Source organism: Amblyomma maculatum, chromosome 1 (assembly GCF_055883805.1).
Source record: "Amblyomma maculatum isolate TAMU_Amacu chromosome 1, ASM5588380v1, whole genome shotgun sequence".
In the NCBI taxonomy this organism is placed as follows: Eukaryota; Metazoa; Arthropoda; class Arachnida; order Ixodida; family Ixodidae; genus Amblyomma; species Amblyomma maculatum.
The window spans coordinates 257118176-257139028 of record NC_139344.1 but is presented as its reverse complement, the minus strand read 5'-3'; the positions used below and the strand labels follow the sequence as shown (position 1 = coordinate 257139028).

Genomic DNA, 20853 nt, shown 5'->3' with positions numbered 1-20853 from the left:
AGTGCCCCAGAGAATTGCCTAGTAGCCCCCTAGAACAGTCAAATGCTTGAACGACTGATGCTGTATATATTATTGTGCACAATTTGGCTTTCCTTAGTAAATTCTAGTGTAGCTGATGTGTGGTGATGCAACAGGTCGTCAGTGTTACAAGGTTTGAAACTTAAGGAAGGCTTTTGTAAAAGCCTAAATTTGAAAAAAGCTGTTTAAAATAAGAACTAAGGTCATTTCATTAAAAGAGGACCAGAAACTAATGCTGTTCTCAGTGCATGCAATGCAATGAGCACAACACTAGCAGAATTATAATTTTACCATCATAAGACAGAAGACGGAAAACCAGTTTTCACATACCCTTTTGGAGCAGCATGTAGACTGAAGCAGCGACAGAAAGGGCAGTGGGGATGCCATAGACTGTTCAAGCAAGACGGGTTTATCACACACAGTTTTGCAGTCTGTTTTTAGCTGTATCATATATACATTTGAATTTATTACAATTGAAATGTACCGAATACAAATGGCTGAAGTGCTGAAAGAAACACTGCTCCAGTTTTTGTGTTGTCACCATCACTTGCAAGAAAAGTATCCCAAGTGAGCATATGAACGTGTGAAATTAGAGGCTGCTTCACACTTACGAAGAAAAACAAGTTACCGAATCAAGCCAATTTGCTGCATGTCAAGAGAAATCAAAGAAGTCACATAATGCTTATTTAAGCAATGGTATCAACATGACAAGCATGCCTGTACAGCATTTCTCAGCTGACCCACTTCAGAAGTCTTGAGTTAAAAATATGTGCACAGAAAAATAAGGGTTATATTCAGCCAGCCAGCCAGCTTTCAGAAAGGCTGTATTGGATAGACGAAGCATAGAAATAAACAGATCTTCTCCTACAGGCTAAAGAGATTAAAGCTCTAAAATTTAGTATTTATAGAAGAGATGAACAGGGAGCAGTTCATACGCATCAACCTCTTTACGTAAAAATTGGCTAATGAAGAGTGGAGCATATACTCCTGATTGCCGACGAAACATGGGAAATGACATTCACACTGTAACAGCTGCACTATGACAAACATACTCCATGGCATGAGAGGTCCTCCAACAGCAGTGACACCTCTAGTTGCAAATCAGATCTGCAGATGACCAACTTTTTCACAAGGCTGAAGAGGGGAACATTTGTAAACCTATCTACGCGCAAAACATAAAACGTCTTCACTGGAATCCAGTACTTCACAGGAGAAACATCATTTGGCAGACAGTGGCATATTCTTCTCTCAAACAAAGTCCTTGGCCCACTGTATGATTGCTCTGCTATGTATATATTTATATATATATATATATATATTTATATATATCAATGTGTGTACAAACAAGACCCATTCGAGCTTTCAAAACAATGTAACCACTATGTATCAGCAAACAGCTGCTGGGTCATTTGTAACAACACACTTTCATTCTTATGCTGAGCTGGGCATAAAAGCTGCATCAAAGCAATTTTTTAAAAGTCTAAAAATGGAAGTGAAACAAACTAGAGTATTTGCAGGGTCGTCCAAATGAAAAGGCTTGCCTGGCAAAGTTACGACAGTGTACTTTGTCAAGCCAACCTTCCACTGCACTTCAACATGCTTGACACAGAACATTCCCAAGAGGGATATGATGGAGCAGCTGGTGCCAACACATCTGCATGCATCAATCCAGCAAACTTTGCGCAAATAAAGTGAGATATGTAGAGTGTGCAACGCTGCCCAGGGAACAGCTATCAAGAGAGCGCCTGTGATGCGCACACCCACCACTGATGGGCTTGCTCGGTTGAAATGGCACATGGATTCAGACATCATCTCAGTAGGGCCCCCACAAAGGAAAGAGCATGGAAGCATCAAGTACCGATCTGCTATGCACATCCAGAGAACAAGTGAAGAACCAATGCAGGTACCCAGATTCACGGGTCAGTACAATGCAGCTGTCCAAAAAAAGAAGAAGAAAAAAAAAAAAGTAGTGGGCAGTCACATAACAACAGCATTCAAATCATAAAAAAGGCCAAAATATTTCAGCTTGGTTTGGTGGAACAATTACTGGCAACACACTCTGATACAAACAAGGTCGCAAATTATTCCGGGACAAACCTTGTCAGGACTGCCTGTAGTCTCTCATGATTTCTAGAAAAACAGATGTGAAGACACCTTGAGCGGTTTCTGGTTACATTGTGTCCAGAGAGCCCGTAACGTGGGTGCAGGATGAAGGACATCCATACAATGGCCTGCTACCTAACATATGAGTAAAGCCTCACAGTTAAATAACATGTCCCAAAACAGTTGCTAGTTGTCCCTTAAGAAGAGAGAACAACATGAAAATTTGAGACAACAGTGCATGTTCTATAAAAGAAGTGGCAGCATTTTAATTTCTATCAGTGAAGTCCTTCTAGGTCGAACTTGGGAGAAAAGTAAAGTAAGACCAATATGCATATAAATGCATGGAATGTATTTCAATAAAGAAAAGTCTGCTTAATATCATTAGTGCATCCCAAAAAAAGAAAGGACTAATCACTGCATCTTGATTTCTATAGTAAAGCAGGGAATATTACAGTAATTATTGATAACAGATTCCCTACCAATGTGAAACATTTAGGTGCACCTGGTGCTCGTGGTGTCTGACATCAACAATTTCTTGAAATCTAGCATATGTTTTCCAGTAAAAGGAAATTTATGTCGAAGCACAAGCAGCAGGCGACTGTAGAATAGTATGCAATGAATCAGGTACAAGGACTCGCTACTTTCTTTACCGGGGATGCCGTCTTCCCCTCATACTGAATTTAACTGGTTCAACGTTGCTTTAGCAGTAACTACATAAAATACCAGCCACCATTATTCATTACAAGGTTTATGTGAGCCTGGTGGCCTGGTAGAAAAATAAAATAACTTTATTTGCCAGAAATTTTTGAAGCTGATAATTTAACAAAAAGCAGAACCATGCATAACCAAAGGATAGAATTTTATGATAGAGTAAACAATATGAGAGTAAAGAGTGAAAAGACAATGGCAAAGAGTAAAAGTCCACAGATCAGATTGCAAACACAAAATTTGCACAGAAGAAATTTTGCCCCACCAAGCTAAGCTGGCTGCAGGCCAACCTGTTTGGCAAATTTGTCACAGTTCCACAATCTGGGCGCCCAGACCCTGATAACGTTTAAACCGAGAACAGCGTACACAGTTCCACACGCTTCGGACGCTTGGCAGCAGGCACTGGCCAGCCTCACCTTGTCCCCAGACACAAAGCAGCCCGCTGCAGAGACCCACAATGTTTACTTGGCACTTGAGGAGGTACGAGTCACGGGCTGCCATTGCTGCTTTCGTCACACTGGAGTGCAGGAGTGGGTCCCGATGAGTGGGGCCACCAGGGCATGGGCTGTGCCTGCCGACCGCCTGCAGCGTCCGCTCTCGTGTGCACCCTTCACTCGCTGTCGAACAAAGGATTTAGCTGCTCTTGTCTTTACGCAGTTGCAGCATCACAGAATAGTGTCCAAGACGGACATGGACTTTGAAATGTTCTCATCCTGCAAAGAGATGTAAGGCACCTCGATAAGTTCCATAAAAGTGAAAAAAAAAAAAAAAAAAAAAAAAAAAAAAAAAAAAAAAAAAAACGAAAAAAGTTGGCTCTACCGGAAATCATACCTTGAATGAGAGGACAGCAAATGTAAGGAGTAAATGAAACCAATAGCTTGCTCACCACTATGTGTCAGCCACAGCTTGCAAAAAGCAGCCAGCAATGCACTTTAGCGCACTAATGAAGTAATGCCTGTCTGCTATGCACAGATAGAGAGTACATTTTTTTCCCAGCTTCAGTTTCACAAGTCACACAGATGGACGCTTGCCACTGTGCATACAAGACTGTAGCCTTTGATAAAAGCATTATCTCTCTCTCTCTCTCTCTCAAACACACACACACACACGCACACACACAGCCCGCTATAAATGCCTGAAGCCTTGGCTAGGTGCGCAGTGTATTCAAGACAAAAATTAAAGGAAAGGCAACTCTTTCACTGCTCGGTCGACATCTCAATTGAGCCGTGAGGGAAGGGATAAAGGAGAGTGAAGGATGGAAGAAAGAATGAAAATCGCTTTTTAATAAAGGAGAGGCGCAATGGCTGTACGACTTCTCGGTGGACACCTGAATCGCGCCGTAGAGATGAGAATAGTGGAGAGGAGGGTCCAGCTTTAATGCAATAACTCTGGTAGGATCCCATCAACAAACCTTGGCATCGTTGGTAGGTTGAAGGCTTGATACAAGACAGAGCACATTTTCTTTATAGTTTTGACATTACTGCACTTGAACAAGCGACGCAAGTTACACTTTCAGGTGATAAGCTAAGCTTCATATGCGATAAGCTGCTGGCTATATGCTGATGATAACTGTGATGTTGAGTAATGTAGTTGAGCTTCTCATGAAACTTTTTTTCAGCTGAGTCCCTTTGTCCTTACCATCAGAAGAGGAAGCAATGAAGCATGTAGGAGGGAATATAGGTGATACAGATATGAGAAACCGTAATTAGTGTGTGCATTTGAAACAAAATGCCGCATGGCATTAGCTTTTCCTTCACCAACACCAAAATACCCGCTGTTTCATTTCTCTTCATCTTATCAGAATCACAATACTACAGTAAAGCCTAGTTACAAGAGAAACTCAAGGGACCCGAAAAAAATGTCTCTTGTAACCAAAAATTCATGCCAGCGCATAAGTGGGGCAGTTTAGATTGCCTAAACTAAATTCTGTTCCAATTCTGTTCTTGTCGCAACATGTGAGGAACCGAGAAGTGTCTCATCTTGACCAGGAAGTCAAAATGTCCTAGTTGTTTCAGTCACACAAGAATGTGGTGTTAGTGGCTGAAACAACAGGGACATTTTGAATTTACAAGCGGAGACACTCCTTCTCGGCTCCTGCCATACTGCAACAAAAAAAAGGACATTGATATGGAACAGAATTTAGCTAAGGGAATTTAAACTGCTGCAAATACGAGCTGGTACAAGTCAGCTGCGTTGCATGAGCGTATTTGCTTTTTGCCTCTTCTATACAGTGAACAATTTACTCTAGGGACCTGCAAAAGCTGCCCTTAGTAACAGAGTGTCTCTTGTAACCATGCCTCTTAAATACAATGTTGTTAACATGACAAACATAGGAAAACTAACCAAACCATCTTCAAGTGTCTCTTGTAACCGAGTGTCCGTTGTAACCATGTCTCTTGTAACGGGATTTTACTAAACATTACCATGAAGCTGGCTCAAAGACTTCTCCCAAATTATAATTATGAAAATGAATGCTGACTGTGTGGTTATCATACCATGTGTGAAAGCTTTGCTCTCTAAATTCCTTACATCCCCAAGGTTATATTAACATTTTCCATGCCTATCTAGTAATCCACCCCAGGAACCACTGCTGCAACAAGTATGCAACGAGTACCCATGCGGAACTAGTGTAATGCCAGAACCTACACTGCCATTTGAAGTTTAAGGTTGTCTCAGTCAAGGAGCACAAGGAGCTTTACTGCAAAGCAATAAATGCATTTCTTGGCAATTATACATAATTTTTGTCAAAAAGACAATATATATCAAACCGCGACCGTGCAGGTCTATTTACGTGCTTGCATCCTGTAAGCTTTAGAGTTTTTGCCACAACTGCTAAATGAACGGTGCCCATCATCCACTCGCAGAGCAATGCTGTAGGCTTCAGACTCCTCTTCACTTGCATGCATTATACACCAGACAGACCTCATCTTACGACAACACTGAGTGCCCTCTAACTACAAAACAACATTAAAGACAGACAGTTGTATGAGGCTGCTTTTGGGTGAAAAAGTAAACCTGCAAAATTTATGATGGCCATTTTGTTTACTTGCATCAATGCCATAACCTTTTTTCGAACTGCAAAATATTAAGCATGCACTTTTTTTATGCTTGGTTCCCTTGTGAAAGAAGTAAGTGCAAATACGCTACAATGTAGGTAACTCACAGTGATGCTAAAATTTTGCTGCTTAGATTAATAATGATAGCATCCACCAATTAACAGCATTTTTTAATATTATGAGGTGTGAAATATGCAACAATAAGTGTACTTCTAGGATGGCAAGGCAGTGCTGTATACACATTTCAAAGGGAAGCAGCAAAATTAAATTTTGTCCCAGACAGGCTCAGACTCGCCAACCTAAATGTACCGGAAGGCATAAAAAAAAAATCTGACAACTGGTGTGGCCAACAAGAAGGAAAATCAGAATTTTAAATGTCATATCTAGTAGGTGAACTTTTCGGTTTATAGTTTTTTAAAATTTGGCAGACTTTTTTTTTGGTGTGAATTTCAGAATGCAATTTTCCTTTTCTTTTTGAAGAATATTCTTTCCCAAAGAGGAATTACCAGTTTATGTTAAGTGACATATACATGGCATCCTTCCGCACTCAAAAGTCATGTATATTTTATCCTGGGAGGTTTGTTAGCAATTTGGTTGCGTACAAGTAACTAACACACATGATCGTGTTTAAGGTAGTGGCTGCATATGAACAGTTAAATCTCTTTACAAGAGACAATCGGTTATAAGAGACATTTGAAAATGGTTTGGTTGGTTTGCCTATGTCTGCCATGCTAACAACCTAGCATACAAGAGACATGGCTACAAGAGACACTCGGTTACTAAGGACAACTTTTCCAGATCCCTGGATTAAATTCTTCACTATTTAGAAGAGACACAACCTAGGTGTGCTCGTGCAATGCAGCTGATGCGTACCAACTCGTACATGATGCACTTCAGATTCGCTTAGCTAAATTCTGTTCCATATTAGCATCCTTTTTGTTGTATATGTCAGGAACTGAAAAGGAGTGCTTCCCTATAATTGGAAAGTCAAAACGACCCCGCTGTTTCAGCCACTGACATCGCATTACTGCCACCTACGAAGCAAATCAAAATGCATGAATGACATTCAACATTTGTAACTCCTCGCTGTTAAAATTTGATCATAAGAAGAACGCTCAGAATCTTGATGTCTTTCTCTTTGTGGACAATGCAGCACGAAAGTTCTCGTGCTTAAAGCCACCAAAGTTATTTTTTCCCTCCAAACTCCACCCTCTACCTTCAACCAATAGACAAAGGCATTGTGCACTCTGTCAAGTTGTACAAAACAACGTTGGTAGAATGCCTGTTGCTCGACAGGCAGCAAGATTGCACAATAGTAATTGATGCGAAGTTTGCTGTTCAGGTGATTTCAGGTGTCTGGAACGGTCTGAGAAGTGAAGCTGTGAAAAACTGTTTCAGACAAGCATGATGTAGTGACATGATGTAAGAGGGCCCATATATAGATACTGTGGAAAGCTTCCTTGAAGATGAAGCTAGGGCGAGCATCCAAGAGACTGCTGAGGTACCAGAATCTTTTGAGGAACTCGTATCTGCAGATGCGGATCTTGTGTGCTCCCAAAGAGCTTACAGACTGTGCAATTCTCGCGCAAGTAAATGGCACATGTGCCATAGAGGATGACTGCGAGGACATTTCAGAGGAAAAGTGTCAGCATCTGAGGGTGACAAGCATGTAAGAGTGCTTAAAAGGTATTAGAGCAACAGGAAGGCTTGCAAAGTGAAGTGGTTTACCTCCAGAATTTGGGAAGGAATACACTCTGCACTCACAAAAATACATACTAGTGTGAATAACTTCTTTAAGCTTTCCTGAACAATTTCCTGTTAATGCGTGTGAATGCATTTATATGCTGATGTGCAGTAAACTGATCAACACAGAGAAGAGACATCTTTTTCGGGTCCCTTGAGTGTCTCTTGTAACGAAGTTTTACTGTACTACTGCCAAAAAAAAAAAGGAATAATATGAAGTCAAACGATCAAGTCACAAGACAAAAAAGTGAATGTAAGCTTGCTTTTAAGAGCTGGGTTATGCAAAAACCCCAATAAATGAAAAACTAAACAAGCGGAAGCAACAAGAGACACAAATGTATATATATATTTTTTTCTCAATTAGATAAGCGAAACCAGGCCTTTCTTTCATGTTCACATTGGAATAGCTTTATCTGTTTATGATGAATGCATATGAAGTTTTTGCCAACGCCAGATTGCTCACTCCTTCAGTCATGGAACGAGCTGTGAAAGCAGCAAAAGCAATAAGAGCAATGTTTTGGATTGGAAAGAAAGAAAAAGTGACCACAGCCAAATGCAGAAGCAGCCAAAGGCAAAGGGACTCTGATCACATAGTTCAACGATGGGTGCCTCTGAATTAACTGTCGCAGAAGGCAGAACATGGCACTTTTCCATCATGCTTGTATATGCCTTCAGGTTGATGGTTATAGCCACAAACACTACCAATATCCTTACATGTCATGCAAAAACTCCTGAACCAAACAAGGGCTCCGATAAGATGACAACAGTTTGTGAACAGATGCTATGCTAGTAGACAAGGCTTGATGAGGTAGTGAAGTTTCTCAGTATGCACCGTATGTTTGTCTAAGCAGCGGGCGATGCTTAAAAACGAACCTTGCACTGGTTAATCCAATGATCTTGTCTCAACGTTGTCCTGGCTTCCATGCTTTGGTAATTCTCTTTTTTGACTGATCTTGACTTCTACTCAGTAGCCAGCAAGCTATGGCTTACATATAGCTATGGCTTACATAGGATACTGATCTTTTTGGTTAAAACCGAATTGCACAAAACAACTGCAGTGCACGTATATCATTTTTTTCGGCTTAAACCTAAACCTCCAACTCACATTCAGTTCAAATCGAAGTAAGTTTTGATGAAACTGTCCTTTGCAGTTAACCTCGGCAAGAAAATGCAATTTTGCAGTTATAGAAATTCTAACACCACGCCTTCAAATAGCGAAACAAGTGATAAAAGGAACTGGACAGTTCTAGGAGGGGTTAACTGGGCTTATTGGTGCACTGAATTTGTAGAACTTTAGGAGTAATAAAATGAACTATTTTAAGGTTATCACAATGGAGGCAACCATCGCTTAACCCTCTGTTTTCATTAAATCTGTACTTGCACAACCCTTTTACTGCATAATCAGTACTACTATATACTCCTACCTCTAGGAATATGGCATCAGTCAGTGGTGAAGCTACTGTTGCCAGATTCCACCCTTCAGAAGCACCACCTCTCCACCTAGCTAGGAGGCTGTAGTCTACCTTCATCTACACCCCTCTCACTCCCGCATAGCTTCATCCTTTAGAGGTGCCATCCCCCACTCATCGACCAAACTCTATCCTTCAGAAGCGCTAACCACCTACCTCCACTCTCCATAAGGCTCCCACGGCTGGTAGCCCATTAAACAGGAGAACAAAAAAAATTTACCGGACAATTACGATACTCAGTAATGAGAAATTTGAGCGCAGCCATTGAGGTGCTTAAACCTTTGGCGATTGCAGACAGAACACACAGTGCTGAATGATGGCTGGCTTGGCCATTTGAGCGAAGAGCAGAATCAATCACTTCACTCCCCTGCCTTTGAGCTTCTGCTCAACCAGCGCCACTCAGAACAGCTGCAGCAGACCTGCAGATGGAGTGGACGCCCCTTTCGCCCAGCCCTGCCATAACATCGTCCTTAGCTTTTCTTCTCGTCCTCTCTTAATACTACACTGCTCACCTTGTCCGCTCTCTTTCACCCTGCGCTGTGCTCGTTTGCTCTGACAGTTACGCCGAAGTCTACGGCCAGCCTGGAAACTGGCCCTTAAGAGCTGCGCTCTAAAACCGAAGATGAAATTGAATTCAAAGATGCAATGGACAAGCCAGCTGCTCTCCCAAAGCAACACTCACAAGTCACTTTTCCACCTCAATTCCTTAGGTAGGGGGCTGGCCTCCTACCCATCGCCACCTTCGAGAAGAGATAGTGACCAATGCTGCTTGTGCAAGATTGTCACACCAGATTTTTTTAATGCCTGCCTACATTTTTAAATGTGAAGCTAACTGCAAAAATTACACACTAGTGATGTCATGCTCTACAATGAATTTTCAGTTGTTTTCAGAAATAAATGCTGCAAACGTCTACCATTTCCTATGTTTCCACTCATACTTGGTTGCAGTGCATGCCCTCAAATGTAAGCTAAAGCTAAGCATAGGATGAATCCTCTAGTAGCATGTGTTTTAGCTAGCATCTACATATGGTTCGACTATTCTATTTTCATTGATGAAGAGCTTTAGTTCATTTCCTTCTGCTTGAATATTGACACAAAAATTTCTTATTCCAAGATGCACTTCTCAGTTCCTGACGTATGCATTTTTTCTAATGTTTTCATGCTTCTTGCACTGTGTAGCATTTTCTAAATTGGCAAGTGGTGCTACTAAAATGTAATTCCCAATTAGGCTCTATTCATCACATTCTCAGGCAAACAGTGGACCAGAAGAAATGTGTTGATTGCTGGTACGATAGACTTTGATGCATGCAGCGACATGGCAATACGTATGGGAAGAGCCGCTTTGCATGTCGCTGTTGTTTTCCTTACACTACTCCATCACTCTCTAATGTGAAATCCACATAACTCTGTATAATATATCTGGTCCTTATTATATATTTTTCATGTCTAAAATCTACTCTCTTTATGCCTACCAGTTTGGTTTCTAATACTAATGGTACTGATTTTTCAACAAATAATCCGTTTAAACTCTAGCAGTTAGGTGCCAACCTGCATTGACAAAACAAGATATCCAAATTTGCAGACAAACATTTAAAAAAAAATAAAGGTCCTGCTTCTGACAACACTTAATTGGCCAAACTCAACAGTTAAGTCACTTGAACTTATAAACGACCATTATAAAACAGAACCATTTTCTTCAGAAAAAGTGACAAGCTTACGATCTACATCAGATTTTAGTAAATGTGCAATGTGGCATTAAGGCAAGTAAGTATACATAGCTAACAATAAACTGAGATATAATACATAGACAGATTACCATGTTCTGAATTCTCTCAATGCATGTTAATCTGCATGAAGAAAATTAGCACAATTTACTATATATTATATGGGAAAGGTTGAGGGTCACTGGAGAAGGGGTAGGCAGCGAACGCGATGGTTAGATGGCATCCTCGAGGCGCTGCAGATGAAGTTATGTGATGTTAGGAAGATAGTGAGAGACCGGAAAGCGTGGCGTGACATGGTCCATAGGGTCACGAAGAGTCGGACACGACTGAACTGAACTGACTATATATTAAAAGAAAAACAAGAACAGGATAGAACCAAACAAATGAGCAGCCCACATTTTTCTACTAAACCAAGATCTGTTAGCTAAAAATGCATATATCCTTACCTTTGTACAAGAATCCATAAATTCGTCAATTGTGACAACACCATCCTTATTCAGGTCGAGCTTCTGAAAACAAAAGTGAAAGGAAAAGTGAGAGAGAAACACTACAGTTAAAAGGCAGCAAAAGACCTAACAATACTCCACATTTCCATTTTCTACACTTGTAGGATGTGCATAACATAAATAAAAAGCAAATATCATTAGAATTTTAGACAAGAAAGAAAAGCATTTTTTTAAGGATAGTTCAAGCTAAAGCATGAAGTGGAGTAGTAGCGTATTCCTATTGCAGTACGGGCACCTTCTCATAGGGCTTCCTTTAAAAGAGCTCTCATTAAAGTCCACATATTTGTAGAGGCCATCATGTACACTTGTTAAATGAATGGGTGCCCTTCTGTCATTCATGTAATCTGAAAGCAGTATTGGTGAGGTAGGCTGCCATTAAAGCCAATGTATTACAGTGCTAGCAGTATTTTTGGGACACTGACCCATTGCTTGACACTGAAATAAATGTGCAGGATAAGCACAAGATCAGCACAAGTGCAGCTGCATAGATGGACTAATGGACAAAAATAACTGAACATGGGAGAAGAATGGCAGGAGAATACACGTGGGAAAGCCAAATGCGGCTACTGTGACCGTATAATGCATTCGATGCATTAAAAAAGTCACTTCCCCTTTACTGCTTCAGTAAAGGAAGTATGACGAGGGTTCAAAAAGTTTCGCCTCCTTTAACTTCTTTTAAGCGACAGAATTTAAAAATGTTATGTTCAAATGAGAGTATGAAATATCCTGTTTTTTAGAAGTGCATCACTTTTAAAAACAGTCCCCATGGTGATAGGTACACTTTTGCGAATTCATGTTAGCCTTTGCATGCTGTCATAAAAGAATGAAGGTGACTGCTGCTGACGCTAGTGACACACCACAATCTCTGTCCTCTTTGGACACAAAGTGCACCCCTTTATATTCTTCCTGCAACTTGGAAAACAGAGAAGCGTGGTCACGTAAGAACCAGGCTGAGGGAGTGATGTTGAACAGCCGCCCCCTTTTTTTTACAGTGACCAAAACCCCAGTGGTGGATGCGTATACACCTCGTCCACCACCTAGTGGTCGTTTTCAAAAGTCTTTCCGGGATACGAGTAGTCGCTGCTCATGCGTCACTGTGAGAAACATCGACGGCGGAGATTTCTGCTTCCTTTCTACAGCTCCTGCTGATTTCTTCTATGGGGGCATGAAACATCAAATTGAGGCACCCCTTTGTGTAGATGAGAGAACATTAATGATGCTGCAGCCACCTAGGAGAAACTATTGCATACGCGTGCGAGGTACCTCCTACAAACAAGTGCTAAATGACCAGCTGCAATGTTCAGCCCCGCTTTATTGTGGGTATACTGCATTGGCTGATCAATTACTTGTGCAGAATATTTGTTGTTTTCGTTTTCTTTTTTATTTACTCTGCCAATGCTTTGCAAGCTCACTTCATATGCACAACGCGCATTGAGATATGAGACATTCTGAGCCACCGGCCGTTACACTGTGCCAGCACCCCTCTTTTATAGGTACTATATCACTTTATCGGCCGAGTTCACAAGGCTTTAACGTGATCTTGCTAACAGTCACGTGTCACAGAAATTCCACCGTCATCGTCATTGGCCATAAACAAAATATACCGATACACCATTAAAATTCAGGAGCAGGTTGAAATATTCAGATTGACATTAAATTTCTCGAGAATGTTTCGTAATAAAAAGAAAGTAACTGAGCGGAAATGAAAACTGAGTCAACTTTAAGTGGGGGTGGAAGTCGAGCCTAGTACTTTAGTGTTACGAGACAGACACACTGCTCATAGGTCACGATTGAGGTTTGTTGATTCAAGCTGAATAAAGGCTATTTAATAAAAGCTATTTAATGCGCGATGTAAACGGGGCCGGACAACACAGTCATGTTCTGCTCTTAAAGGCAATGCTTACTTAGGCGCCTCCATGTGAAAGCACCCCCCACAAAATCGGCCGTCATGATGGATTAGATATCGTGGTGAAGTCACTTTTCATATCGTGCACAGCTGCAAATGCGTGAAGCGCGATAATGCGAATGGTTACCTTCAATGAATTTTACGCTTCGTAAAGCTTTTGCGCTTAGATGAAAGGCCAAAAACATTAAGAGACAAGGCTTTCAAGCACTGCTTATAGGCCATTAGATGCATGTTCCACGTGCTTGGAGAGCCGTTTTTCATTCATTCAATCTCGTACCTGACGCTCATAATATCCGTCTTTACTATATACTCAAAACCTATGAAATGACTTGAAAAACTGAGTGGCACAAAAATATGCACCACTGCATTAAATAAGTGAACTATGAAAAGATTACACAGCAACCAACATATTTTGTTTCCTCTCCCTAAAGTGAATGGTAGCGATCGTCAAAGAATTCACGATGACATGCCCATATTGTTTCAGTGCATTGATATCGACACATAGGACAGGAATAACAAGCGGCTTGTGAACGCAAAGTGAACTCAAGCAGTACACTTTCGGTTGTATTGCTTGTCGAGCTGGGACGAGTAAATACAATCTCTAGCGTGTTTCTTTTATGTAGCTTTCAAAAATATCCCCAAGGAAAAACTATTGCTGGAGATGCCCTGTAGTTTGTGTCACAGTGCACTGACAGCGAATGCTATTTATTCAAAGATGCAAATGCCATGGGAAAACAAATTCAAGATGCAACGACTGCATAGCAACAAACGGCTAGCAGATGACGCGGCCGGCTCCACTCCTGGACGTACTTATCAACTTCGCCTTCAGCGACGTGGCTGTCGTTTTGCACGCTGTCTATTACTGCTGCTGAGGACTAAATTGAAAGCAGAATTGCTCCAAAAAAGAGGAGCTTTCAGAATTTCATTTTGATGTGTTGTGTTTGGTATTAAGTGCATAAGCAACTAAGGTCGCCAGATGTCAAACACGAAGTTAAGTGTTTGAGTTTCGTCAGAAGGCCTGCCTCTTTTAAAAATGCACACACATATTCAAATTTAATAAGGCCATCTTCAGAAAGGTACAGTAAAATGAGAAGTGGTAAAAAAAAAAGGGTAATAAATGTTGTTTTCTTAGTTTTTCGAGATTTGTGCATGATAGCAAGATGTTTGTTGTGAACTCATCTCCATATTCATCCCATATAGATTTGTCTCGCTTTAAGGTATGAAGCCTCAGTTCGCAGATCGAAATACTTTGCAGATCGAAAGTCGTCAGTAGACATACTTGTATCCATTTTGGGATCCACGACTAGCCTCTGGCTAAGGATCCTTCAGTGTCTGATGTAATCCCTTGTTTACTTTGAAATAAAGAAAGAAAGAAAGAAAGAAAAAAAATGTTGGCTTGACCTGCAAAATTGAGGCTTCCCCCCTCTACCCTTGTTCAGTGCTCTTTCATACCATGTAAGCCATCTTCTTCCTCTTGTTCTACCTGGATCATTTAAAGTATGAAGTCATATGTGAAATGCGTATGTCTAATAAAAAGATGACATAAAAATACTTGAATGAACTGCTTTTGATGTATATTTGTAATTCCTCAATGACTGACTTAATTAGGTTCATTTGAATGTAAAATATTTAATGATGGTGACATAAACGGTGTATGTGCCTGAAAATTTATTTCAAGACCATTGGTCCTGCTGTGAAAGCGAAAAGGTAAATGCTAAAAATAACTGCTCCAAAAGCTTGGGACATAAACAAGATAAATTCAGGTTGCCTCACCACCTTCATTATGATATATAACCAATTTTTACAAACGTGTGGCCCACAGAATTAGTCTCATGTGTGCACCAAGTTAAAGCTAATGCCTACCTGAAAACCGGCTTCTCAAAAATGGGAAGGTTTCAATGTAGTAAAACTGAGCAGAATATGCGAAAGCTTTTCAATGCGCAATGCAAAAGAGCGAGAGTGTGTTTCAGTTTAACGCGTGGAGTGATCGGCTGCAGCTGCTAAGTTCCATACTAACTTCCCATGACAAATTCCTGGCTTCGAATTTGCTCCGCTTCAATTATTCTTTTTCACTCGAGCTCGGCTGATGCAATTCACAAAATCTTTGGTTGGGTTTGATGGTGTGAAGTAATGGTTTCACAAAAACAATGGCGAAGCCAATGATCAAAGGACAAGTTAGTTATGCTGCACTGTTTGAATTACCCACGCCAGGACACGGTAACTGTGACATCAAGATCTGGCGGGCCAATCAGGAGACAGGCATAAGATCCAAGATCACTGCTTAGCTCTGGCATCTGTATGAGCGCTTTTTCATTAAATAAACGCATATTTCTACTACAAACAGGTAAGCTGAGGCACTATAAGGAAACGAAAAATTCTCTAAATACTCATGAGAAAGGCTTCTGCAGTTAATTACATGTGAATTAATGACTATTGCCCCAATTTTACTTATATTTAGCCCTTGTTACTAATGGCAAGGCTTAGCTTCCAGGTGAAGTCTAACACAATCCATTGAAATGGAACCCACAGAATGCAATAAGCTCAGGAAATCTGGATAAACACTTCTAGTTTGCATTGTGGACAACCTAGTGCTGAACATTCAAAATAGCCTTGGGAATTTTAGATGTCGGTACATCCAACAATTTATTATGGTCAGCGGAAACAGAAACAGTTAGTGTGAATGTCGCTCGTGACAACGGCCATGTTCACGAAGAACTTTTCAGGACTCTCTAGTTTTCTCATAACTATAAAATATACCCACTGTGTTACGCAGTGTTTTCCACTAGCTGCCGACAGACGACGCGTTACTAATGTCCAGGGAAGCTAGGAATGAGCTTAGACCAATGCATTAAGTTCGAAAGAATACTTAAGCACTTAAAGTACATGCATGTTAAGGAAGGCCAAAAATAGGCACATAAAGTCCATGAAAGAAGCTCATAATAGAAGCAAAAAAAAAAAGTTATTAGTAACAAAGCAAAAAAGGAACAAATTTCATTCTTAACTTAACTAAGAGATGATAACAGAGAGGTGGAAGGTATTTCAGAGCGTCTTTTTTTTTTCATTAAAGGTCCACGAAAACGGCCCCCAAGAAGGCACTGACAAACGTGTTGAGTGTGTAGAATACATCCTTTTGAGCATTAACGCAAAGTATAACTCCTTGGAACAAAGCCAGCAATTTATTATTAATTTTTAAAAACAGCGTTTTTTGAAATTTGCGGGCAGAGAGAATGTCGCTTGGCGGTGTCGCATGGAACTATTTCCTTGACCCGTGACGTCACGGGTAAGTTGACTGGCAAGGCTTGCTAGAAGCTGCCATTCGCTGTGGCCACTGCAGCCATGACGTCACGGACACACTTCCGGTAGCTGCGAAAGTCGTCTGCTCGTGCGCTGCTCGAACTCTGTGAGGGCTGTTACACAGCTCGCCGCCCTTATCGGTTAGGTGGCCATTGCCCATTAAGTACAACAACCGAAGCGACGCAGGGATCGGCAGAACGAAGCTGCATTTACAAATATCTTATTTATATAACGTAGTTTCAGGAGTACCGGAGTGTCGTCCGACGAGGTGTCAACAGCACGGTCAAGCACCGCACAATGGCAGCACCTCCTCGACCGCCGTAAACACCGCCGCTGTGGCCCCTCCTCCCGCATACCGTTCGCGAACGACACGGCGGATCGTTAGCACCGATGTCCGAAATAAAGCGTGCTAAAATTTGTTGGCGTATGGAATACTGAGCCGAATATCAAGTATGAAGCCCTCGTGAGGATCGCTGACCAGCAGCAAATTGCTGGTAAGAGCGATAGCCGTGATACAAGCTAGTTTCTGCTCAAGCCAGCTGCCGCTGGTGCATTTCGGCTGATCCAATCTGCTCGTACTAGCTATGCATCGGCAGAGTTAATCCTATAATTATTTTACTATGGCAGGAAATGATTCACCATAAGGCAGTTTCATAAGTAGACGATTTACGACAGCGTTGATCATGTTCCAAAGCGTCGACCGCCGCGGCTTCGAAGCGAAACAATTTAGGCCTAGCGACGACTAGGGACGGTCACGCACGGCGCCCTCGTTCGCCGCGCTCGCGCGCCCCACCCCAGCGGTAATTGTGTAACGTACATACCTCAGCCTGCTCGCGGCATCCCGTGCTGCAAGCGTTGCAAACTCGTGTACTTTCATAGCTAAGGCCGCGCATTTTGTGACGTTCTGCTCAGCAACAAGCCGTTCAAACGATACTGCAGGCAAGACAAGGCTTCAGTACGCAGTCGCTGCGCTGTCGGCCGTAATCGAAGACGTCGGGCGGCACCATATTCTATACATCGATCTTTAAACGTGATAAAGTGGGCAAATGAATAACTTTGTGAAGCAGACCCGCTCGTACGTTTCGCGCACTCAGGCGCCGACGAGTAGCTTTCGTCAACAGGCGCCGTCATTACCTCGGTTAACGACGCAAACCGAGGTCGTCAAGCTCGGTTTGCGATAACCGCGGTTAGTGGTGTGACCATGGTTTGGTCTGCTGTGTAACATAGGGTAACCACGGGTTCGCGGTTACACTAACCATCGCTGCGTGAACTGGCGAACTCAGGCGTGTGCGAGCGAGGATGGGTTGACGCGAGTACGCCAGCGAGCGAGCGCACGGCAACCGGAAGTTCGTCGAAGTGACGTATGTCTGGGCGGAGCTTTGAACTTGCTTGTATTCTTTATTTTTTTATGGCTCCCTTCGGCGTACGAGTTGAGAGGGAAAACTGTAAAGGTAATTTTTAATCGCCGATATCTCTGGTGTTGCAGAAGCTAGATCGAAAATTTTTGTGGGAGAATGATGGGTGGTTCAATAACTAACAGTGTTATGGCGTTCTTTATCCTCCTTGTTTACCCCTTTCAGGGGACCTTTAAGCAACAATATGTGTTTAGTAAGTGCCGATTTAAGTACCAGACAGTATCTTAGGACCATGTCATTACCAACAACTAATACAGTAAAGACCCTGATATAGTAAAGATTTTTGCTGGTCCCAGTGACTTTACTATGGGGTTCTACTGTATTTAAAAACAGAGAAAACTGGATGAGACACAAAAGGAGGAAAGAGACACCACACATGCTGAAGACATCAGCACGTGCAGTGCCTTCTTTTTTCTTCTTTTGCATCCTGTTCAATTTTTTCTGCGTTTATTTGCACCAACTAGCCCAAACTTCTGCTCTGCTATGAACGACAGCATTGTTTGAGCAAACTCACATCAGAATAAACCTTGCATTTTGGATATTTAGAAACTAGGGATGTGCGAATGTGGAAATGTTTGAATATGAATTGAATACGAATATGGGAAAAAAATGCCTTCGAACATCGAATATCCAATCAGTGAAGAAAAAAAAATATTTAAAAATAGCAACCACTGTTAGTCTTTTTTACTTCAGAATTAATACGGTATTTGCAAATGAAATTAAACTAGAGTTGCACAGGAGTGTACAGTATACAGAAAAATCCAGTATAAATTTTATATAGGGTTCCGTATACCAATTTTCTTTTTCACAGGAAGGACCTGCATGAAAATAGGTGGAGCTGTCATATCGCTGTTGAATACAATAAACTCTCATTAATTCGGTTTTCAAGGGACCAGAAAATAATGTTGGAATTAACCGAAACCTCAAATTATCGATTGGGCCTGAAAAACCTGCCAAAAGCCGTTTGCATCACAGTAATTTTATGATGGACACCTGCATGATGGTTGTCTACATTTAAGGTGAAACGGAAGTGATAACGTTTTTTTTCCTGGTTTTGTCAACTGCTTTGCTTAGCACACACTGTCAGGAAGGTCCCCCCTTCACAAAACAACTCTGTCACGTTTTGAGGATGTTTCGCTGAACAGCCCATAAATTGAAGCATAGCAGGGAAGTGCACAGTGCGGGGAAGCTGCAGTCAATTAAAATTTTTTTGCTGTATTCGTAAATTCCGAATACATATTAGTTTTTCAAATACAAATACTAATCGAATAACAAACACACTCAATCCATATTCAAAATTTCGAATAGTTGCGCACCCCTATTAGAAACACATGAGGATGAATTAACAAGTTTTTGTGAGCGTGCATTTACCATGTGACCAAGACAAAAAACAAGAAACTACCCCGACATTACCATGATGTCCTGTTATGTTTACTTATTTTTCAATAAGCTTTGCTTCACTGTGATTAGAGGCAGATGGTGTTATTGTTCTTAGCTTTGCTTCATGGGTCTAGTTATTAAGGTTTGTATTCCAGCAGTGTGATAGAGTTTGTGAATGAATGCTAACAATGCATGAGCGTTTCTATGATGTTCACTACTTCTCAAGAATGCACATGTTTAGGATATTCTGTTCCACGTTTATATACAATGTGGACAACAGCCGCGGTCATTCTGGTCTTGCCCCACAGTAGCTCAGTGGCCAAGGCACTCTACTGCTGAACCGACGAACGCGGGATCGAATCGTAGCCGCGGCGGCCGCTTTTCGATGGAGATGAAAAGCAAGGTGCCCTTGAGCTATGTTATGTCAGTGCATGTTAAAGAACTCCAGGTGGTCGAAATTTCTCGAGCCCTCCACTACGGTGGCCCTCATGGCCTGAGTCGCTTTGGGACGTTAAATTTCAAAAACCAACCAACCATTCCGATTCTGACATTCACTAAATGTGTGCATCATTGCCATCCCCAAGATTTTTTTGTGCTTTTGTGACCATGAGTTCACATTATGAACATAAAAAAAAAAGAAAATTACAGGAGCCTTGCTTAGCCAATTTAACAGCTCTAATTTATATTCTGGTTTGTATGTCAGCCCCTGCACATTTGCAACAGGTCAGTATAGGGGCATGATGTATGTCCCTGAAAGAATACTTGAGCGTAGCTTGTCTTCAGACACTGTGTCACTGTTTAAGCAATTCAGAGGAAGAAAGAAATATGCTAGATGGCTGGTTGGACAAGAAAAAAAAAAAAGAAAAAAAAAAAAAAGAAGGGATTGATTGAAAGTAATTGCTCTCAAGGCTCAAAAGCTGTTGCCAATGTGCAGTTTGTGCAGTCTGGAGAACTACTACTACGGGAGTGTGCTGTTGCATACAGCTCTGGGTGTGCTTGGCCTTCATTCCAGGTGGACCTGCCCTTTATCTAAAAGCATGACCATGATCTGCATTTCACACAACTATGACAGCCTCTTTAAAAGTGGTGCACTGCTGTATGCCATCACGTGAGCAATGCAACTCCTCCCAAGGCAAGAGAGAGCACGTGTCACGTGACGGAATCGCTATGTTTTTGAGAGGTGGCTTAGTGATGGAGGCTTCAGTTATGAGGGGTAGAAGACTATCCTATTTATTTCACCAATTAAAACGATCACCTCTCCCGACATTCCTAGGTGCGGGATTACCCATGTTTCTTTTTTTCATGTGCCAGGAAAGTTTGCAGCTTATTCTTTGCAGGATGCCCTGTTAGCATCCTGTTTTAGCTGGCAGTTTATTTGGTAAAATGAGGAATAAACATCGCTAAAGACGGAGACGAAGAGCGTAGAGGCAAACAGGGACGGTCTTCGTTCCCGTCTTTAGCGCTGTTTATTTATCATGTTACCGTACCAACTAGCCCAAATGTCTCTTTATTTGGTAACCGTGATGTCTTG

General features: G+C 41.5%; 1 protein-coding gene across 2 annotated transcripts in view; it reads right to left on the bottom strand.

Annotated features, from left to right (window-relative positions):
• Positions 1-1972: 1972 nt before the first annotated feature.
• LOC146206291 (Kv channel-interacting protein 4-like) overlaps positions 1973-20853 on the bottom strand; it is a 529985-nt gene continuing 511104 nt past the window's right edge. For both annotated transcript variants that reach the window (XM_084590922.1, XM_084590923.1), the window contains 2 exons: positions 11268-11330; positions 1973-3542 (listed from right to left, as the gene is read on the bottom strand). In XM_084590922.1, coding sequence (XP_084447048.1) covers positions 3495-3542; positions 11268-11330 — 111 coding nt within the window. In that variant the 3' untranslated portion in view covers positions 1973-3494. The remainder of the gene's footprint in view (positions 3543-11267; positions 11331-20853) is intronic.